Raw genomic sequence first — 23,519 nt, 5'->3', positions numbered from 1 at the left:
ACTCGATGAACACGAGTTTGAGCAAGCTCCAGGAGTTGGTGATGGACAGGGAAGCCTGGCATGCTGCAGTCCATGGGGTCACAAAGAGTCGGACACGACTGAGCGCTGAACTGAACTGACTGAAACGGCAGCCCACCGAATGCAAACTTGGACTAGAAACTCCTCCTCAAATAATGCTTAAAAGGCTGCCTTCTCTTCTCCTAAACACCACACTGCACACTGTGCATTAAAAACAAGAAGCGAGCCTTGCACTGAAGAAATGTCTTTAACCCACCATAGCCCACTGTCCTCCAAACTCATCACCAATGAGCACTTTTCCATGTGCCACATCCTGACTTCCCAGGGGAAGTGGTCCAGGCAGCAGAACCACCCAGAGTGTATGCAACTCACATGGCCCAACCTGAGTCTACCTTACGTTACAATTTCCACCCGATCTTCTGTCTCTCTCCCATCCCCACGGCAGTCTCCTTGAAGGCTGCAATGGGGCCTCCTTTTCTTCATATCAGGCTAGGGTTTCTCCACCTCAGCACTACCAACAATAGGGGCTGGATGGTTGTCTGCTGTGGAGGGAGCTGTCCTGTGTATTGTAAGATGTTTGGCAGTAACCCTGGCCTCTACCCAGACACCAGAGCACCGCATTGGGATGATCAAAAATGTCTCCATGGTTTAGTCGCTGAGTCATGTCCGACTCTTCTGACCTCATGGACTGTGGCCCGCCAGGCTCCTCTGTCCACGGGATTCTCCAGGCAGGAATGCTGGAGTAGGTTGCCATTTCCTTCTCCAGAATGTCTCCATCCTCAGCCATAAAAAAGAACAAAATAATGCCATCTGCAGCAACATGGATAGACCTAGAGATTGCCGTACTGAATGAAGTAAAGCAGACAGAGAAAGACAACTATCATATGATGTTGCTTATATGTGGAACCTAAAGAAAAAGATACAAATGAACTTATTTACAAAACAGAAATAGAGTAACGGATATAGAAAACAAACTATGGTTACCTGGGGATAAGGTTGGGGGACGGATAAATTGGAATACTAGGACTGAGATATACACATTATGATATATAAAATAGATAACTAATAAGAACCTGCTGTATAGCACAGGAAACTCTACTCAATACTCTGTAATGGCCTATATGAGAAAAGAATCTAAAAGAATCTTAAAAAAAAAAAAAAGAGTGTATATATGCCCATCCATATGTATAACTGATTCACTTTGCTGTACAGCAGAAACACAACAGTGTAAATTAACTATACTCTAATAATTTTTGTAAAAAAGTGTCTCCAGATATTGCCAAATGCCCCCTGGGGACAGTTCTGACCCTGCTTGCGAACCACTGATGTAGAGCATCAAGGTAAGCCTCCCATAGCCCAACAATCAAAATTTGTGCTAAATGATTAAATGTACCAATCTCCTGAGTTTTGAAGCGAAAAGGAGGCTTCCTCCCAGCAGGCCTGGCTGTGAAGCGCTCAGGCAACTGCCCTGACATCTCCCCGCTGAGGCTTGCCCCGTCCCATGGTAGGTCGTGATGCAGCTCACTTGACCTAACAAGCTCTACATCGCGTATGTTCCAGCATCTGAGATGCAGCCTGCCTAAGGGGACCCAGCCAGGAAGGGAGGGGAGCGCTTTTCCTCTCACTCTGGGAACTCTGGATAGCTAAACCTTAACAGCATGACACAAAGCCGCCAACTGCTTTTGTTTTTAATTGTCAGAGGGAAGCATCCGGCTTTCAAGTCAGCCTATGAAGCCTCCCCAGAACGCTTTTTCTTCTTCCAGCCCCAAGACGAAGCCTTGCCAATGGATGTCAATCTCTCCAGCCAGAGGGGTTTAAGCTCATCTTCTTTTCCCCCAAGTCCTCTCCACCAGTTTCTTGAAGAAAATTTCCAGCTGTATTTTAACTTCAGGATGAGTGCTAAAGTGTTTACAAATTGCTGAAGCTCTGAGACTCATGAATCTTGGGAGACAATTTCAATAATTCTTTACAGCAAGAATCAGCAGACTTTTTTTTAATAAAGGTCCAGATAGCAGATATTTTAGGCTCTGCAGGCCTCATGATCTCTTTTGTAATTACTCACTTGCTGTTGCCACCCAAATGCAGCCATAGACCACGGTAAATGAATGGGCATGGCCGTGTTCCAATAAAACTTTATTTACAGAAGCAAGTTGTGGGCCAGGTTCAGCCCACAGGCTGTGAAGATTCCTGACCTAGAACATCTCCAATGATGAACCAGCCTTTGCCACCCCAATGCGGTGGAAAATTTCTCAAGAGAAAAGTTGTGCTGTTCTTTTTACCAAAAAAGTCATACCAAATTCCCCAGAGACAGACTGATAGGAAGACATTGAGGTTCTGATTCCAAAGGCCTTTTGGTCTCCGGTTACCATTTGTCTGCTGCTAACCTTTTCAAGTTACTAAAGTTAAACTTTGAGCTTGCTTTCCAAAGCTTAGATGCTGCCAGCGGGAGACTCTGCCTCTCTTTTCTGGAGGTTGATCTCACTTGTCCCCATCCCACCCCTCAGGAAAATATGCAAGTCATGCAAATGCAGCCAAGAGGACCACTGCTTGAGCTCTGACCTGGAAGACGATCGGAAAATTGGCCGCTTGCTGATGGACTCCAAGTATTCCACGCTCACAGCCCGGGTGAAAGGCGGGGATGGCATCCGGATTTACAAGAGGAACCGGATGATCATGACCAACCCCATTGCCACAGGGAAAGATCCCACCTTTGACACCATCACCTACGAGTGGGCTCCCCCTGGAGTCACCCAAAAACTGGTAAGACAGCTTCCTGCAACCAAGTGGTTATTTCCCTTCTCTTGTAAATAGGATTCATGCCATGGGTTCCTGAATGTCAAAGACAAGGGAACATAGGTGCAAGGTTATATGAACGGTAGGAATAGCTATGGTTTCATAGCTGCTCCTACCTCTGGGATCTTGAAGTGAAAACTACCTGGGCCTCATTTTTCCTCATCCATGAAATGGGTAGAGGTGTTCATGTGAATTCCAGCTACAGTACACAGTTGCTTATGGTTCCCTTTGGGCTCTCTGCTTCTGAACAGAGGATGCTTTATCCATCAGAATTCTCTGAGTACTTTTCTTCATCCACAAGTTGTTCATTTTCCCTCAAAGTGGTCTGGGATGTACCTTTTGCAAGCCTGGGGGAGAACATAGGAACACTCCTCTCTTCTCCCTAACTCCTGGGCTTAGAAGGGAGTTATACCAGTTTACTTTACATAACTCTGAGGAAACGGCACCCAGAGAAGGACAAGGCCTAGAGAGAGCAGGTGACTTACACAAGTCACCCCTCTTCAGCTTCCAACTAAAAGGACCCAAGGAAAGTCCCCATGAACAGGCCTCACCCCAGACAATTAAGTTGGGAAGCTCCAGACAGCGGGGTCAGAATCATCAGACATGAGAATTTAAATGAAGCCCCAGGTAATATCCCATGCAGGCCCCTTCAAGACCCAGAGTAGTGGACTAGCGCCCTTCAAATTTCCACAAGTGTAGAAACTATCTGGAGAGCTTGCAGAAACACATCCAGCAGGCTGGCGTGTGGGGCTGGCATGCCAAGCTCCTAGGTCATGCTGAGGCTGCCAGCTCCTAGACCACACCTGAAGCAGCAAGGACCTGGGTGATTCCTACAGATTAATGAGATGTTTAAAAGCCCTACAGTGTTAGCAGTGCAGACCTGCCATTGGATCCCATCCCTCCGGGGAGAAAATAAGTGCCTTTCCAGTCCGGTGTAGCCCTGGCCCTTCAGGCTCCTCTCAAAGCTCCTGCCATGCCCCCTCACTCAGTACCAGGCAGTGCGCTGACCTTCTGCCTTCCTGCCCTGGACCACTCTAGGCTCTTGCCCTCCTCAGGGTTTGTACATGCTGTTTCCTCTGCTTGAAACATCCTTCCCTGGTCCTCTGTATAGCTGGGTCCTTCTGTCAATCAAGTCTCCGACCGGCCTCACCATACTACCCCATCTGCAGTTGATGTCACTCATCCCACTATATATTTTTCTCTCTCTCTCCATTCTCCATGGTCTCCTTAGAAGCTCTTTTTTTTTAATTTATTTACTTTTTATTGAAGGATAATTTACCTTACAGAATTTTGCTGTTTTCTGTCAAACCTCAATATGAATCAGCCATAGGTATATCCTTAGAAGCTCTTATTTCAAGCTGTCCTCGTCTCATGCAAGCCTGTGCTTCATTATCACCCGGAGCATGCGCACTCGTGTCCTATGCATGGGGCATCCTTCGCCTCACACCGCGCAGAGCGTGCAGCAGGCTTGATGAGTATTTGTGCCCACCTGACCTCCCAGCCAGTGACACACCATGTGTGGTCAGTGAGGGGGCTGGACCTGCTCCGTAAAAATCCTTGTGACTGGCTCACAAACAGAAGCACAGGAATTGAGAATAAATATCGGGAAACTTCTGTGGCAACTGACATCCAAGTGCGTGATGGCCAAACAAAATTCTCATGTGCACAGCCTCCCATGGCCTGAGAACCATCTCATCAGGCACAGTGAGCCCACAGATTGTCCTGCAATCCAAACCACCCGACAGAACCCCCAAACAAACCTTGATTCTTTACCATAGAAGGTTCAAGCCTGGCGTTTGTGGGGCGGGGGGAGGGCAGAAATCTAGATAAAGCAAAGCTTTGTCTATAAAGCAAAGCTTCTAGATAAAGCAAAGAGAGACAAAGTTTTTTGTTTGTTTGTTTGTTTTTTAAGCTTTGCTTTTTGAGAAGCATACTTTCAAAGAACACTTCAGCATGCATGAGATGCCTGAGCTTAGCCACCCAGTGAGGTAGGGGTTAGTTTACCTGTGAGGGGACACAGAATGGTTAACTGCCCTTTGCCAGCATGAGGGGATAGGCGGGGGCAGGTCAGGGGCCACAGAGGGAGGCATCGAACAGCAGCAGTGCTGGGTTCCGGTGGCTCCGAACACAGGTCTGCCTCCAGCGCCCGGGCCCGGGTGAACCATCACTGGGTCTCCAAGATGTTAGTGGAAACTAAAGCAAGAAGCTCATAAAAGAGCCAGCTGTGGGCGACAGGAACTGGCGGGTGAAAACCTCAAACGCTTCGGCCCCAGCCTAATCAGAGGAAGGCATCGTCGGGCTGTGATTAATACCGGCTCATAAAACCGCACAGGATAAAGGCCCTTCTGTCTGCCCTGTGTCTGGCCTGCCTGAGCAAGTCGCATTTCTGAGATTGGATGACTCTCTTCCCACTCACCCTTCCGACTTTTCCTTAAATTACCAAGTGATCGGGACTGACTACATTTTGGAAATGGGACTGAATCTTGCTCTTTATCACCCGTCCCAACCAGAATAAAAACCAGAGAAATGCTTGAGCTTTTAAAGACTAAAGTCATGATAAACCTAATTGCTAGTATTTATTGAGTACATACTGTGAGCCAGGCACTATGCTAAGAGTTACACATGCACGGAAAGTGTTAGTTGCTCAGTTATGTCTGAACTCTTTGCAACCCCATGGACTGTGGCCCGCCAGGCTCCTCTGTCCACGAGATTTCCCAGGCAAGAATACTGAAGTGGGTTGCCGTTTCCTACTCCAGGGGATCATCCCAACCCAGGGATAGAAGAACCCAGGTCTCCAGCATTGGCAGGTGGATTCTTTACCATCTGAGCCATTTGGGGGGTGCATCACTGCTCCCATTTTACAGAGGAGCAAACAGAGGCTGGGGAGGAGTCCATGCAGGACCGGCACTCTCACATGCCATCGTCTACCCCTGAACCCAGGGCAGACACCACTGATCAGTCTCCCACTGATCAGTTTCCCACTGAGCCCTATTGGACCTCAGAATCCTTCTCAGCACTCTAGGCTGCCAGGACTGACCAGGATTCACATGGAATGTGAAGCCCATTTACTGTCCTTGTCTGACAGCTGGAGAAGATCAGGAAAAGCAAAATCGGGACTGGGTCTTCTGACCTCAGAGTCTGTGTGTGTCCTACTGCCCAATCCTGGGAAAGAGCACCTTTCTCCTCCACTTTTCTCTCTGATCTTTTGATTTCTCTCCTGGAAAAGCCTGATTCTGGGAACCTCTTCCTCAAGAATTCTCCACCAGACAGCAAAGCACCAAATGATTCAGAAAGGTCGTCCAATCTTAAACCAAAGATTGGTTTAGGACCTAAAGCAGTCTTCCCAATGGATCTGAGAAAAGGCCTTTTGCTAAAGGTTTAGGGAACGTGACCTTGGTTGGCTTCCTGGAGAGATCGCTGATTCTGACCCAATCTCTCTTTTCATCGCCCCCTTCCCAAGTCTATGCCAATTGATGGCAACTGTCTGAGAGCTATGCTGAGGTGGGTTCTGAGACCCTCACTGGGGTTGATTATTAATGTCTACCTTGTGTGAGTGAGTAGGGAGTGGTAGCATAGGTCTTAAGCCAGCCAGGATCACGAAACACACACCAGCAGCAACCGGATGCTGGGGCCTTGTCAGTGCAAAGGCAGAGAGCTGGTACCCAGCTGGGGCTTTAAGCTGCAACAGGAAAAGTAGGTCTCTGCCTCCAGGACGCCAGCCAGGCACCCCTTAGCTCTGCAGGTCACACACATGGTCTCAACCACAGGGTTGATTTATAAAGTCAAGCAGGGAGGGGTGCAGGCCCTAGAAGGTGGGAGCCACACAGAGATCCAGGGCCTGGGCATCTTGGCACCAGGCAATGCTTCCACAGAAGGCAGAAGCCACAGGGCATGGGCATCAGGCTGTCCAGCGGGAGGGTTAGGTTCAGGGTTGGGCACAGAGGTGGAGAACAGTAGTAGAAGATAAACAATTTGTGTTTCACACTTTCTCAGGCTGTGTGGCCTTGACCTTTTTCTCCCCATACCCAGGACCCACCCAAGTGTAAGATTTCTACTCATTTTAAAGAAAAGCAAGCCAGCAAACTAATGAGAAGCCAATCAGACAGCTATCCATGGCCATATTTATATTCAGATGGTCTACCATCTATCCCAGCCCTATCAGTGTGGAAATTTTATTGACCTGAGACCTTGTCGATTCTACTATTAGAAGGGGCCTTTGCATATTTTTAAATTTTTAAATTAATAAACCATGAAATGCCTCCTGTCTATAAGGATTTAATTATACTTTGCTAAGAAAAGTGATTTTAAATGAGATTTTTGTCTTAATGAGAAGCATTGCCATGGGGTAAATGAGGTAAAAAAAATTTTTTTTAAGGAAAGGAAGCAAAATCCATGTTGCAGAGCCAGCAGATCTAAAATGAAAGTCTACGGAAATGATTCCATTCTCATCAAGCATGTGAAGCTGTGGTTACGACTTGGGGGAGAGTGGAAGCTTGTTCAGGCCTCTCTTGGGTGTTCCCCAAAGATTCACCCCTTTTCTTCCTTGAGACCGATCCTTGGGTTCTCCAGAAACCTGGAGGAGGCCAGGTCTTGCCAGGGCTCAGATCTCTGCCCGGGTGCATGGGAATCACGGTGCTGGGTCTCCCCCTCCCCAGGGCCTGCAGTACATGGAGCTCATCCCCAAGGAGAAGCAGCCTGTGACCGGCACCGAGGGCGCCCTCTACCGCCGGCGCCAGCTCATGCACCAGCTCCCCATCTACGACCAGGACCCCTCTCGCTGCCGCGGACTTTTGGAGAACGAGCTGAAAGTGATGGAAGAGTTTGTGAAGCAGTATAAGAGCGAGGCCCTGGGCGTGGGCGAGGTGGCCCTCCCCGGGCAGGGCGGCATGCCCAAGGAGGAGGGGAAGCAGCAGGAGAAGCCTGAGGGAGCCGAGACCGCCGCCCCAACCGCCAACGGCAGCATCGGTGACCCGTCCAAGGAATACGTAAGTCTCTCCCACCCCTCCGTCCATCCATCCACTCATGCTTCAGGTCTGGATGAAAATGCCCAGGTCAGGGCTGCAGGGTCAGGGCCCCAGCTCCAGGCCCTGTTTCTTCATTCCTGCATTCATCTCTGGTCATGGTCAAGAGGTGGTCACAGACAAGCAGACCCTACCAGCTCAGAGAAAGGGCATCTCTCCTTGCTCGATGGTGAGGGTGGGCTTGGGGAAGGAGCTGAAGCCCACTCTGGCCTTGCGAGAGTCACTAGGAGTTCCCCAGGCCTTTGGACTCTTCAGGGAAGGCCTGTGTTGCCTTCAAGAGGTGAGCATGCCCTAAAAGAGGTGAGAGTCTCAGAGCACAGCACAGTCAAAGGACTGAATGAAGTGCCAGGTGGCCGATGGTGTGGTACTGGGGGGCTGGCAAGGTCAGCAGAGACACATTTCCTGAAGAGTCACTCACTCCATCCATCTACCACTCAAGGATCCATTAGCCTGTAGTGTCTGCCAAGATCCAGGAAATTAAACAAGCAGAGGACCCTGTCCCCATACTGGGATGTCATGGACTCAGGACTTTACTCCAAGGGCGTAGAGAACAGTGGTGGGCTTGAGACTCGGGGCCATGTGGGGCTGTCTGCTAAGTTTCATGGGACCCCCAACCCCAACCCCCATCAGTCAAGAGGCCCTATGACTCTGTGTGACATTTGGAAATATAAGTCCCAATCCATCAAGCAAATCATCTGCCTTGCTGGCAACAGGTAAGAGTCACCCACATGAGCCAGGCACCCCAGGGAAATGCCCACCCAAATGATGCTGTCACTACATCAAGAAGGGATCTCTCTTCTCTGCAGTAACTCACACTTGCTATCCAAAATCTGCTGTCTGCATTTCCAATGCCCACCCCATGGGCACATTCATTTGGGATTGCCATCCAATGAACTCTAAGACACAAGAATGAAATTGATTTTCCCTAGCACAAACTGGTGATGGTGTTGAAAAGACCTGTTTCTCAGGAAGAATTCACACCCCAGGAATTGATTTGAAAAAATTAAATGCAGTGACCATGTTTTCAGAAACCAGCCCCCTACCCAGCCTCCAGTAGCCATTGCCTCTTAAGTTAAGTACTGCGGAATTCCAAATTGGAAGGCATCTTCAAGTCTGTGATATTTCCCAGTTGCCATTCCCAGGAGAGAAATGCTGATCTGAGAACGTATTTCATCCTGGATTCCACATGTTTGGACAGCGTGGAAGTAGGGCAGAGGCGGCCTAAAATCCCAGGTCCTTGGCAACAGTCAGCTCTGGGAAATGGCTCTGACACTTTAGAAGCATTTAAACAAGACCAGACAGTAAATAGGGAATCCAAAGGAAGGTGATATTGGTGAGTTGGGCTGGTTAGGGAAGACAGACTTTTCCTTCCTTTGTAGTTGTTGTTCAGTCGCTAAGTTGTATCCAACTCTTTGTGACCTGACGGACTGCAGCACACCAGACTTCCCTGTCCTTCACTATCTCCCAGAGTTTGTTCAAACTCGTGTCCATTGAGTCAATGATGCCATCTAACCATCTCATCCTCTGTCTCTCCATCTTCCTCCTGCCCTCTATCTTTCTCAGCATCAGGGTCTTTTCCAATGTGTCAGCTCTTCACATTAGGTGGTCAAAGTATTGGAGCTTCAGCTTCAGCATCAGTGCTTCCAATGAATATTCAGGATTGATTTCCTTTAGGATTAACTGGTTTGATCTCCTTGCAGTCCAAGGGACTCTCAAGAGTCTTCTCCAGCACCATAGCCCCTTCCTTTTCCTAAACCTGATCTTAATTAGATAACTAATTATGTCACTAGTAGACTCACATCCGTCACCTTCTAGATGCTGAGGTCCTGTCTTGTCCATCTCTGTAACCTAGGGCTACAAATCAAACCACCCCATCTCTGCAGCAGGTACCGCTGATATAATATACAGAGAAGGTGCTTGATAATTATGTGATGCATGAATGAATGAATGTTGAAACTACACTGATCCTCTAAAGATGGGGACCACTTGGGTGGCTGTTTTGCTTGAGAGGACAATGAGATTTCAACATTCATTCATTTACGTGTCTTAATCATCTTCTGTATGCTACATGCTGTGTTCACTACTTTCAGGTCTTGGATTAATTCAACTGCTACCTGGTGGGTGGATTTCACAAGCCCCGTATTATAGGTGGGACTTCCCAGGTGGCGTAAGTGGTAAGGACTCCGCCTGCCAATGTAGGAGATGTAAGAGAGGCGGGTTCAATCCCTGGGTCAGGAAGATCCCCTGGAAGAGGGCATGGCAACCCACTCCAGTATTCTAGACTGGAGAATCCCATGGACAGAGGAGCCTGGCGGGCTATAGTCCACAGGATTGCAAAGAGTCAGACATGACTCTTTGCACACATGTGTTGCAGGTGAGGACTCAGGGATTCAGAGAAGATAGGTAGCTTGTCTGAGGCCCCATCGTTTCTGGGGGGTGGGGCGGGGGCAGACTCTGGATCTGATCTACTGTGTGATGCTAAACATAAAACCCTGCCTGTTATCTGTATTTAACTCAATGTTTATCTCCTCGAAGCCAGGGAGCAAATTTGTTTAAGGTAACTAATATCCTGCCAAGCCATAGACAGTGTGTCCCTGGCAGCCCCAACCCAAGGGGCAGCATATCAAGGGGACGTAGGTGTGTGCCGGGCTCCTCTTGTTCTCATAAAAGGGCAACAGGACAGCCTCCAAAGCCAAATGTCAGGCACAAACCTAACTTTCGCTCCCCTGAGGAGGGAAATGAACTTGGCTAGAAGCCATCGGGGCATTCAACCTAAGAACCCGGGTACAGGAAGGAAGCATAGAACTGACATTCCAAATCAAACAGTGATGTATGAAAGAAGAAGAGGCAAAAAGAAGGACATGTGACATGTGGTACACTGGAGCTACAATTATAACATACCACACTGTGTCATCCTGATGGTGAGCGTCAGTACTGTTGCTGGCAGCTACCATTCAGTGACCTTTACTGAACCAAGGACAGTGCTAAGCAGGGGAGCATCTGATGTAGAGCTCCCAGCCACCCAGCCACAGGAGGTGAGGCTGTGGGATTCAAACCAACCTCTTGTCAGCCCCCAGGCCCATCTTCCTGTTTCCCAAAGCTTATTGCCCAGAAAGCTCATGGATATGAAGCTATTCAAGGGCCATGTGGCTGTGTAAAGAGGACATCAGAGTGGACAAAATGAACTGGGTTTCTTTCAGGCTGGACTTCTCGAGCCTTCAAAAGACTATGGCAGTGTCTAAAAGCACCTGGCACCGTCGCTAAAATCAGCGGCCTGGGTCCCACCCCAGACTAGTGGGTGTGGGTGGGGCCTGAGAATCAGCATTTCCAACAAGTCTCCAGGCTGATGCCAATGCTGGGCTAAGGGCCACCCTTTTAGAACCACTGCGATAGAGGGCTGAAAATGACCTGACATCTAAGCTCAGCCAAAAATGATATCGCCAATCTGGTACACAGTGAGGGTCCACGAGATGCTAACATGGACGTGTTCTAGATGTGTGTGGCCTCCCCCGGGCTTTGGGGGTCCAGCTTTGACAATACTGTGCAGCACTCTCGAATTCCTTGAACTGTCCACGGGGAGTTCAGGGAACACTTGCAGATAACACAGCCCACCGCTCTCTACCTGCCCTGATCACCCCAGCCGGGAGCTCACTACACTCTGCTCTCTGCAGACAGGGGCCAGGAGCCCCGCTCTCTCTGAGCCCCCGGCAGCCGGCACCCCATGGCAGTCCTCCCCGGCGCTAACTTGGCTCTGTCCTGAGGCTGGGCAGCCTGTTACAGTGACGGCCTTCCTCGGAAACCTTGGGAGGAGCCCGGACTGGGGCGACCCCAGGGTCGGACTGCCGAGTCCTCCCTCCACCAGACTGACCAGACCAGAGGAGCATTCCCGCCAAAGCCTGTTCCGAGTCATCCGTATGGAATCCCCACCCACGGGCTGAGTGCTGGGTGAAGCCGGAGAGCGGCAGAATGGCGAGAACAGCAGGTCCCTGGAAGTGTCACCCTGACGCTGTGCTTAGGAGAGGTGGCAGCATGGGAAATGTCCATGAGAGTCAGCCCTCTTCGTGAGGCAAAGTCACACAGAAAAATCCCAGGTACCAGCTTGTCCACTGTCACTCTCAAAGCAGGCCCTTTAAATCACTGAGGCCAAGTAAACCCCCCAATATTCAGCCTCCCTCTCGCTCCCTGATTTGCCCCACTACATGTGCGTGGAGCGGGGAGGGGGGCTGTCATTGCACAGCAGTCTCATTCATCTCTTTGAATCATCCGAACAACCGGTGAGAGAGGGTGGGGTTGTTATAGCCATTTTATAGATGTGGAGTCTGAGGCACGGAGAGGTTAGCTGGTTTGCTAGTGAGATTCCAGCCCAGGTCCTTCTGCGTCACCAGCCCTGTGGGGTCTCGGCAGGGTGGGAACAAAGCAAAGGCACGTGCACTTCTGTTTCTTAGGGTGAGTGGCAATACGTGGAGTCACTCACAGCCCAGCCAGCAAAGAATTTGGGGGCAAGTCGGGAACAAGGGAAGGGCTTGTCTGCCCCACTCCAATCCCACCCACCATGGGTTCTCAGGGGCCTTTGGGGGCTTTGAAGCATCCCGTGGTCAGGAAGCTGCCCACCCCAGCAGCCCGGACTACTCCACAGCGGCACGGTGGGGCCCCGCATCCCGCTCCCTCCCACCTGGACGGATCCCACGGACCCCGGACCTTGATGCACTGACAGTGAACTGCTCTACCAGACCATTGCCCTGCATTTACAGAGCTTACTGGATATGTTCTCAGAAATTAAATATACAGATTTCCTGGGCATGGTCATCCTGCCCAGGAATTTCCTCCCTTCTCGACACCCCAAACTTGTAACAAGAAAGAAGAAAGCAAGCCAGGACATAGCATTTAATGTCATCTCCACCCTTCCGTATTTTTCATTCCTGCCAGGAGCCCCCCAGCTCCTGCTTCACAGGCCAGGCCATGGCCCCAGAGAAGATTAAAAGGAGAACAGATTGAAAGAAGCAAAGACATTTCTGGAAGTTGTAAAGGTGTGTTATTCAGGTCCCAAATGACAGTGGACCTCCCCCGACCCCGTTTCCCCACAAGAATGCACAGAGGAGGGACCAGAGGCCTGGGTCCCCTCCCTCCCGTGAGGCCGGCCTCGCAGATGGAAACTTACAGCAGCTGGCAGCTCAGCCCAACTCCGGCCCCGACGGGGACATATTTGTGGGCAAGGGACTTCCAAAGCTTGGTCAGAGCAGATGTTTGGCTTGTGGGCTGGCAGGAGAGCCAGTCTCCCTCTGCACACTTGAAACCACCACCCCATGCCTGAGAGCCCCGTCTGAGCTGAGGACCGAGGGTCAAAGGCTCAAGAGGCAGCCCTCCCAGTCGCCATGGTTACCAGGCTCCTCCACATCCGCCTGCCTCCTCCTTTACGGCGGAGATATTTTAATGACATTAAAGGAGATTTTCTTTTCCTCAGAAAATTCCTTTCATCCCACTTTTGATACTATAAATACTTTTCCGTGTTGCCACATAAGGCTTCACAAGTATCTTGCCCCGCCCCGCCCCCCTTGAAGTGGGCTGCGTAATACTGCATTGACTAAAACAGGGCTTTTATTTTCCTGTTGGAAGTTACTCGGTGACAATGACAACATGGAAGGTGGTGTCGTCTGCCACTCACTGACGACCTATGTCGTGCCAAGCACTACTACACCAGAGGCTTCGCATGGCTGTTTTATTCAATTCTAAGAATTACCTGACAAGATAGACTCTCCCCCTAGCTAGTCGTCTAACTGGTGAGTGCTGAAGCCAGAACTGGAACACAGGCCAGCCTCACCCCAAACCCGGCACAGACTCCAAACAATGGAAGCTCCCCTACTTCCAGAGCTCCCAGGGGGCCTGGGCACCACGTGAGGCTGCTGCAATGCAGGTGGGCACATGTGAACCTTGTCCCTACTCTCCCTCTGTAAGGACACGCTTGTCAAAGGGGGACCCGAGAACACCCCAGGCTGACAGTCTCTCTTCCAAGTGTAGCATTCAGGAAAGCTTTGTGGCCCCCACCTCCCGCTTCAGCAGACCTCCAGTGAGGGAGACTCGGTTACACGCCTGACATTCTACCTCGCTTGGCAGAGTGCCCCCTCCCCAAGGACCTGGCCTGAGAAGACGTGGGAGGCGAAGCACAGGGTAGCTAAGCACTTGCCACCATCAGGGCCCGCCTTGTGTCACAGAGGAGGACACTGAGGCTCAGACAGGCGGCTGAGTCATCCAAGGTGCCCTCAAGATGAAGCTATGCTGGGACTTCGTACAAAAGCCCGGGACCCTGACCACCGTGCCTGCACCATCCCATGCAGTCTGTACCTGAAGGAGCCTGGGAAGATGACGGTGTGGGGGCCCGGAGCACAAGAGGCTGAAGATGCCCGCCACAACACTGGGCCAGGAAAGAGAGCAAAGAGATGGGGCAGGGAACCAAACTACTCTGGGATGCACGAGGTTGCAAAGCCAAGATGGTGAATAATCGCCATAAGAGGAAATGGGGAGATGCTGTTTATGAATAAATTGTTGAGTATTTGTGTTGGAGGGAACCCAGCGCCTGGATTCGAGGCCCTTGTGTTAATATTTACTGTGTTATAATGGTGAGCTTTTCACGAGGTAATCTGAGTTTAGACTGGGGAGGCCTTTGGATAAGAGCCTTCCAGAAGAGAAGGGCATGATTGGAACAGAACTGCTGGCCACCCTAGCAGAGAGGCTATGGCTGGCTTGGAAGGTTCTTGGTGTCTGCAGACTCGTCTCTGAAGGCTAGTGTATCTCGTCCCTGGAGACAGTTCTCTGGCCGTGGGACCTGGGGCCACTGGCCTGGACCTGCTGTTTCCTGAAACACTTTGTGTGTTGGTTACTTCCACTTCAGAAGCCTGAATGACTCTGCATGTCCACGTGTGCTGGTTCTGTTACCTGGGACCACGCAGCAAACCACCCCAGGATGCAGCAGCTCCCAGCACTGACGTCTGTTTTGCGCACACATCAGCAGTTCGGGTAGGGCTCAGCGGGCTAGCCTGTCTCTGGCCGTGATGCTGGGAAGACAGAGAAGGCTGGGGCCGGACCATAGCAGGGGCCTTGGCCTCTCCCTCTATCTCTGTGTTTTCTCTGCGTAGTTGCCCTAGAAAGGGGGCCTCAGGACTTTTTCCCAGTCCCCCGCCTCCGCCCCCACCAGAACTCACAAAGAAGAGTTGGCGGAAGCTGAGCTGCGTTTTATGACCTGCCTCGGGAATTGACAGCATCCCGTCTGGCACATTCGGTTCTACAGAAATGAGTCACTAAGGCAGGACCCTGTGTGAACAAAGGAAACAGACGCCCACTGGTGGGAGGAAGGTCCACAGAGTTGCCAGCATCATTTCCACACCTCACAGTGGAAGGAACCCAGCCCTACAGGGTCTGAGCTTTGGAGGCAAGTGAATCTAGCATGCTCCTCAGCTTTCTCAAAGCAGGTGTTTACAAAGACCCAAAGTACGGAATAAATAAAGTCTTTCATTTAGACTCTTGTAATGAAGACTCTTTCACCGTTTGAACAGGGACAGGGCAAAACTTCAGTGCAAAGAGACGTTCACAGGAGAAATGTCACATATGTTCTACTTATGACAGGTCTGGGGACTTCCCTGGTGGTCCAGGGGCTAAGACTCCACGCTCTCAATGCAGAGGGCCTGGGTTTGATCCCTGGGCAGGGAACTAGATCCCACATGCTGCAACTAAGAGTTTGCATGCTGCAACTAAAGATTTCGAATGCTGCAACTAAGACCTGGAGTAGCCACATAAATACATAAATGTTTAAAAAGAAAGAAAGAAAAGAAAGGTCTGTGCTACAGCTCCTTTCCCCAAGGGACGACAGTCTGAAAACTAGGTCACATGGCAACCAGTACATGGACAGATTCCCATGAGGAAGCTCTGATTTTAGCCAGTTGGGAGTCTGAATGAGAACCCACTGACATGCCAATGATCAGTGTTCTTCTCTGCGCCTTTTAACCCAGTCCCAAAGGACTTCTGCTGGACCATGCTGTCTCCTCCAGAGGGGACATCGCCTGGAAATGACTACATTGAGCTTTCTTCAAAACAGTCTAGAACTGAATCATCCCAGGAATTCAAATCTGCTTTTGCTCCAACTGAACCTAACTGGTGATGTCATTTTTGCTGAGTTTATATATAAGGTCATGTTTAAATGCTCTGTGACAGTGGTTCGTGAACTGTGGTCCCCCTGATTACACCAGCATCCCCTGGGAGTCTGCAAATTCCTTCCCCCCTCCCAGATCTACTCATCAGACCCTGCAGGGTGGGGGAGGTGCCGCAGTCTGTCAGAACCGGAGAGTGCGGTCTTAGAGGGGGTGCGATGGGAGAGGGACACGAGCAGGCCTGCCAAGCCAGGGACTGGTTGTAGCCGAGTCTGGGGCAGTGACAGGATGGAACTCATCTGACTTTATTCTCTGGCCTTGCACAGAGAAAGAGAACAGACATGGAAAAACACAGAGCCCGCGGGTGGGAGGAACGACCTCCTCACACTCCACGTGCTCATGGTCCTACTGAGAGGAACCTAAGCCTCCAAACCCAAAGCAGATCCTGCCTGAGACATCTTTGTCATCTTTGGAAAGGGATTTAGCTCCTCCAAGCCTCAACTTTTTATAAATAGGTCTGGGTAGGGATGACGGTAGATTTTAGCTAATTAGTACTGAACCCTTATAAAGTTCATTAATTCTAGGATCTCACTTAATCCATATAACAGGCCTATGATGTTCTGAGTATCATTAGTGGTATTTTCCATTTGACGGATGAAAAAAACTAAGGCACAGAGAGGTTGGTTAACTTGCCCAAGGTCACACAGCTAGCCCCCTCCCCACTCAAGCATCTACTGCAGTTTAGAAACTGTAAACCTTAGTATCAAGGATGATAGAATAAGTTTATGCAGAGAAAGGCAGACCCCGGATCACAGGACCCAGGCAGGCTGGGCCGTCGGACTCTTGGTTGCCAGGATGCCCCCTGGTGGCTGAGGGGCTGCCGGATTGACAGAGCCAGGACATCATCAGATCTCTCATCCTTTGAGTCCACAGGGAAGGGGGCATGGAAAACAGTTCAGAGGCAAGGAGAAATTAGTTCCTGACGCACGTGGACAGGACTTACTAATCGAACATCATGTTTTCGTAAAATGGCAGTGACACTGTTTGCTTTAAAAAGGATCGGCTTAAAAGAAAAAGGACTGGCTACTGGGAGTAATGGGGTGCAGAGCCAGGAATGCTGGGGGACAATGAGGGAAAAGAGACTCTGTGAAGAGGCCCTGACAAAGCCCTTTCAGACAGTGCTCCCAGAATTCTCTCCCACGGTACGACCCAGAACTCAGCACTCTTGGCTTCCAGAACCAGCACTGGCTCCCCATTACCTCCAGAGTGAGGTCCCAACCCACAGTTTAGAGTCACCCATGATCACCCCAGACTGCCTCTCTGACTCACATCCCTCTGTTTCCTTCTGTGGGTTGCAGGCACCTGCCAGTACGCACCACTTTCGCCCCCCCAGACACAACCAGGTGCATTTATATCCCTTCCTTTTCCCACCTCTGTTTTAGAAAACAGCTGGAAATTTGAAGTTGGGAGCCCCACTGATGTTGCCTGGTGATACTTTACCAGGCATGATGGATGGACAGAAAGCCCTTCTGTGTAGGAGAAAAGGGGCTGGAAACGTCATTCTGTGAAATATGGAAAGACAGATGGATAGGAGACTCACTTGGTTCTCAAACAGCCCTCGCCAGACAGCTGACATTTCCCAGCTATGCTTAAGAGATGTGACAATCAATGAATGTGGATCCATTATCTGTTTTTCCCGTAAGGCTTCGCAGGTGGCTCAGTGGTAAAGAATCCACCTGCCAATGCAGGAGATGCAGGTGCAGTTCCTGGGTTGGGAAGATCCCCTGGAGGAGGAAATGGCAACCCACTCCAGTATTCTTGCCTGGAGAATTCCATGGACAGAGGAGCCTGGCAGGCTACGGTCTGTGGGGTCGCACAGTCGGACACGACTGAGCACGCACGCACAGGCAGGCTCTGATGAGTTTCAGGTGAGTTGGGGCTCAGTCATGTGCAAAAGGACAGGGTTTCACTCTGGGGAGGAACTCACACACGTCATTCTCGTGGGCATAAATGAAACCACACATCCAGTATGGTCCAAGGCACATCGTCAGGCAGCCAGGACTAATTAATCAAACACATTCCTATCTGGGCACGCGCTCAACCACGGCTGTGCTTAGGAACCACTGTCAGTACCTGGACTTATTTTGTCTCTTGGTTTTCTTTCCCTGATTATCACCATTTTATTTCTTCTTCATTTACAAGAATATATTAAGTATGCAATTAAAGTATATAAATAAGACAAAGTGTTTAGGCTTTGAATACATGCCTACTCATCTTTACATAGCAAAATAATAAATATCTCTATTTGGGCTGACATACAATTAGTGCTTAGTAAGATAGTATGTTCATTTCAAGTCATGGGTCAACAAGCGTTTCTATAGAGGGCCAAGTAATCAATTAATCAGGTGTTATGGGCCAAGAGTTAAAATCAGTGATATCACATAAGAACTTTCTGTGGCAAGAGAGAAAATAAATGTCCACAACTTTTGAAACTCAAAATAAAGTAGGATAATTAAGACAGGCTTTTATAATACATGTTGTATTAGTCAACTCGGGCTGCCATAAAGAATACCATAGACCAGGGGGCTTAAACAACAGAAATGTGTTTTTTTACAGTTCTGGAGGATGAAAGTTCAAGCTCAAGGTGCTGGCACGATTGGGTTCTGGTGAGACCCCTCTTTCTGGCTTGTAGAGGGCCCCCTCTCACATGGTTTTCCCTGTGAGTACACCCAGAGAGAGAATAACAGAAAGAGAGCCACCCATCTCTGGTTTCTTCTAAGGACACAAGTCCTGTCTGATTAGAACCCCACCCTAATGATCTCGTTTAACCTTAATTAACTCCTTAAAGGCCCTATCTCCAAATGTAGTCACACTTTAGGACTTCAACATATTAACTGGGGGAGGTGAACCAATCAGTCTGTAACACAGGTCTGCTCATGAAAAATGGAATTCTTTGGGGGCAGAAAAACATGTCACTAAGTTGGACTTCAAACGTAAAATGCATTTGAAGCTGATGGTTCCTACAAGAACAGGCAGAAGCTGTGATTGCCATGGTTGTGCCCACACTGATGGAAAGACCACGTAGTGGAGTAGAAAGAACCTCGGCTTTGGGGTCAGGCTGGGCCTGTGTTGAAATCCCAGCTTTGCCTCCCATCAACTGTTGCTACTCAACAGTGACTGAATCTCTGTGAACCTGGATTTTGCCGTATTGGGGGGGTGGCGGGGGAGGGGGAGGGAGGGAGGGAGGAGGACATACAGGTCTCCCTAAAAGGAAAATAACTCTAGAAGGGAAAGTAACTCTCTTGGGTTTCCATAACGGTACCAGTCAGGCATGAACACACCCAAGCATAATGCTGGATATACACCTGCCCCAGGGAGATGACAACCAGTATCACCCTCATCACGGGAGTTCTGGGGAATGGGTGAGAACTCCAAAACAACTGGAAAGATTTTACAGATTGAGGATGTCGTCTGGATAGGATGTGATGAGAACAGCCATTTACCCCTGGGGTAAATACCAAATACTTGACCAGAACCCCTCCACGGTTATTAAAAACAAGGGAAGTCTGAGAAACTGTCATAGCCCGGAGGAGCCTAAGGAGACATCGTCGCTATCTGTAATGCAGGATCCTGGATGGGATCCTAGAAGAGGAAAGGGACATTAGGTAAAATCTAAGCACATTTGGAGAAAGTTTGGACTTTAGTTAATAATAACATATCAGTACTGGTTAACTGATTGTGACAAGTACACCATATTCATGTAAGATGCCAAGAGACCAGGATAGTGGGTGTGGGGTCTACGAGAATTCTCTGCACTAGCTGTACAATTTTTTCTGTAAATCGAAAACTTCTAAAATTTTAAGGTTATTAAAAGGCAACCCTGCATAGGTAAAAGATTCCTTCAAAGTGCAAGGTGGACCAGTGGGGTTTTTTGTGTTGAAAACAGGGATGAAAGGCTGGTTGATATGGTTTCAGACTCTGCATTAACTTGCTTCTGAGAAACTACCACTTGTCAAATTTTGATTAATAGCAAAGAAAAATAGTTCGGTTATCTGGAAAGGCTATTTAAAAATGCCTTCCTTCCTTTTTCAATTCCTAATCAGTGTAAGGTCAGATTTTCTTCATGTATTTCAAAGAAAACCACATAATGCAAAAGATGAAAAGTTAAAGCAGTCCCAGGAATTGAGAAATTCTCTACTGAGCCAGTCGTAAGAGGTCTGCAAAAATGTAAACAAGGCCACACTCTGACTCAATTTTCCTGTTTTGGAAAATACAGTTATTTCTAATTACAAATATTTATATTCACATGTTGTTGGTTTGCTATTTTTAATGAATTAATAAGTAGTTATTTAACTTTTTCCTAAGTTATAATTTCTTGTATGGTAAATACCATGAGCTATTAACCCATATGAACAGAAACTCTTTGAGATTCTCAATAATTTTTTAAGAGTCTAAAGTCCCTGAGAACAAAATGTGTGAGAATCACTGTACTAAACAAATACTTTAGTCCTCACAACTACCTGCTAGGTAGGTAGTATTATTACTGCACTTTGCACATGAGGACACTGAAGAACACAGAGGTACCATAACCTGCTCAAGATTGCCCAGGAAGTAGAGGACTGGAGTTAATGCTGGGACCTGGTCATGATGCACTCCTGACTACCTCATGTCCTGGGGGTCTGCCCCCACCCTTCCTTCCAGGTCTGTGAGCTCTGCAAGGGGGTGGCCCCCGCCGACAGCCCTGTGGTCTACTCGGACAGGGCAGGCTACAGCAAGCAGTGGCATCCAACCTGTTTCGTGTGCACCAAGTGCTCCGAGCCGCTGGTGGACCTCATCTACTTCTGGAAGGATGGGGCGCCATGGTGTGGCCGTCATTACTGCGAGAGCCTGCGGCCCCGGTGCTCCGGCTGCGATGAGGTGAGGACCTGTGGGGGTGGACGGTGGGGTAGGCATGCCTCTGACTGCAGGAGAGGACCCCGAGGCCCAGGAGAGTGTGGTTTCACCCATGATGTGATCCACAGGTCGGAAAACTGGGGCTCAGAGCCCCCGTCACACTCTCAGCCTCTGTTTTCCCATCTGCAAAAGGGGCAGAAATTAGTTCCTGCCCCCAGGTCTGTTGGGATGGGTGGGACACAGAGCACCTGTCAAATCGTATCCTTGGCAAGAGGCCCAGCACTTAGTAAGTGCTCAGAACATCATGGGGTGTCTCCCGGAGGCAGACAGAACACGTTCACACCTGGCTCTGCGTATGGGTCCCTAACTCCTGTGTCGCAGTTTTATCACCTATAAAATGGGAGGGTAACAGTGCCCACCCCATGCAGTTGCTGTGAGGGCAAATGAGATCATGCCTGAAAATGCTTGGCTTGGACCCGACCTAGTGACTAAAAAAATAGGAGCTGCCGTGATTCTTAGAATCAGGTAATACACGATGAAACAACAGTATTATCATAACATGTAGCATCAACTTAACACAATCCAACAGTTAGAGATGCTAGGAAAGGGGTGCAGCTCTCCAATATGGGTTTGGACTAGAGGCACTCACAGGTGTGTGAATAGTGACAGTAATAGTTATGACAGTAACAACTACTGTCTGCACGCCCTTGGCGACGGGAAACTCGCTACCTTCACCTTTGGCACATGTGAGGGTTAGAAATGCCTTCTTCACTTTGAGCTACTATCTTCCCCTCCCACCTTCCACATGTTGGTCTCTGTGAGAAGTTAAGACCCTGTAATCCTCCTACATCATAACTGTGTGAGCAAGAGCATTAAGGAGGGAAAAGGGCTGTGAGCAGGCCTCGCCCCCAGCTCACATTTTGAGGACCACAGTATGCTCACGGTAACCCCTCCTCACCCTAATGTGCTGTAGACTTTTCCGTGATGTGCCGTTTACATCTCACAACAGCCCTTCAGGGGGATGGAATCCCTATCTCCATTTGACATCTGAGGAAAGTGCAGCTCAGAGAGGTCAGTGCTGATCACACAGCCTTGACTTTGTCTCCTTTACCATTCCGAGTACTCCATCTGCAGCAACACTTGGAGCACTCATAAAACCCCCTGGGCTGGGTGGTAGTTATATCCCCATCCTACAGATGTGGAAACTGAGGCACAGGGAGATTGAGCAATTTGCCCCAAGTCATGCGGCTGTTAAGTATTTAAATGAACATTCATATCTGGTCCCTGTTTGACCTCGAAATGAGAAGGCACATTTAACCAGTTTGCTGTTCTGCTCTCTGGTTCCTCACCAGATCGCACAGATGTTCCAAAGCTTACTTTGCTCCAAGCCCAAGTAATACTGGGTGTGCCTACTCTTGCAGACTGGCCATTGGCCACTTGGCTGTAATGAGGCGGTCTTCACCAGCTCAGAGCACAACTGGGCTTTGGATGTGACCCACAGAGCATCACAGATGCCAGATTCACAAAACCTGCCAATAGTGGAGGATTGTTGTGTTTTTTCTTTTTTTGTTTCCAACCGAGATGCTAAGATGCAACCATGGTCTTCATCAAATGCTGTACTTACTGCCTGAGACTTATGTCAGATTTCTCCACTGAAGCATTTAAAGGACAAAACAAGAATGGGGGAGGAGGGGCCACCCTGTCTCCTCGAGATAGAACCTGAGTTGTATGTGTCTTCTGCTCCCCTCCCCAGATAATCTTCTCAGAGGACTACCAGCGTGTGGAAGACCTGGCCTGGCACCGAAAGCACTTTGTCTGTGAGGGCTGCGAGCAGCAGCTGGGTGGCCGGGCGTACATTGTCACCAAGGGTCAGCTCCTGTGCCCGACATGCAGCAAGTCCAAACGCTCCTGAAGGGCTGACCGCCCATGGCCAGAACCTACAGGATCCCGCTGAGGAGGGGAGCCCAGTGCGCCAAGGCCATCCTAAGGGTCTGGTGAGACAGCCGGCAACAAAAACAGTCCATCTTTTTTTCAGTGGGAATATATATATACACATATATTCTAGGTTGGGTGGTGATGGATCCTTCAGGGTCAATAGTTTCAAAGCCAAAGATGTTCTGAGAGGTCTTAGGATGCAGTTGTTTTGTTTTTGTTGTTGTTGTTGTCTCCCTGCTACCAACGAAAGGCATCCTCCCAGGGCTCTCTAGGAGGAGTTTCCCAGAATGCAACTCTGAGTGATCAAATCCTGTAGCTGTAGGGTGTGCGTGCTTTCTCATGAATGCGGAGGCTCCTCCAGGAGCAGCCCAGGATCCCAATGATCTTTTGTTGCCTCCTTTTCAAATGGAATTTGAATTTTAAATAAAAAAATAATGTTGGCATGATAAATACACCAATAAAAGTTTTATGAAGTTCGCATACACCTCGATCTCATTATTTATTTCCACGTGGCCAGCATTTTAGGGCACCTATTTTGCCCCAAGACCCTGAATGCTGGCGCCGGTGGCAGAAGGCCCCAGAAACACTGATGTGCCTCTTCTTCAGCTGTGTCTCGTCAGACTTCTTTGGGGACTGTGGGTCCTCAGGGCAGAACCCCCATGGCCCAGTTCCAGGTAGCCCCAGGGCACTGATGGAAATGAGAGTGTTGTGTTTCACAGGA

General features: G+C 49.3%; 1 protein-coding gene across 1 annotated transcript in view; it reads left to right on the top strand.

Annotated features, from left to right (window-relative positions):
• The window catches only part of LMCD1 (LIM and cysteine rich domains 1), a 55,856-nt gene extending 32,578 nt beyond the window's left edge, over window positions 1–23,278 (top strand). Inside the window, exons 3-6 of the mRNA XM_081528171.1 lie at window positions 2,523–2,778; window positions 7,467–7,796; window positions 20,672–20,887; window positions 22,617–23,278. Coding sequence (XP_081384297.1) covers window positions 2,523–2,778; window positions 7,467–7,796; window positions 20,672–20,887; window positions 22,617–22,775 — 961 coding nt within the window. The 3' untranslated portion in view covers window positions 22,776–23,278. The remainder of the gene's footprint in view (window positions 1–2,522; window positions 2,779–7,466; window positions 7,797–20,671; window positions 20,888–22,616) is intronic.
• The last annotated feature ends 241 nt before the right edge of the window (window positions 23,279–23,519 follow it).

Source organism: Giraffa tippelskirchi, chromosome 9, assembly GCF_054371585.1.
Source record: "Giraffa tippelskirchi isolate mGirTip1 chromosome 9, T2T-mGirTip1v1.2.pri, whole genome shotgun sequence".
Classification (NCBI taxonomy): domain Eukaryota; kingdom Metazoa; phylum Chordata; class Mammalia; order Artiodactyla; family Giraffidae; genus Giraffa; species Giraffa tippelskirchi.
Note: the sequence above shows the minus strand (reverse complement) of the source record. Positions and strands in the feature narration are given on the sequence as shown.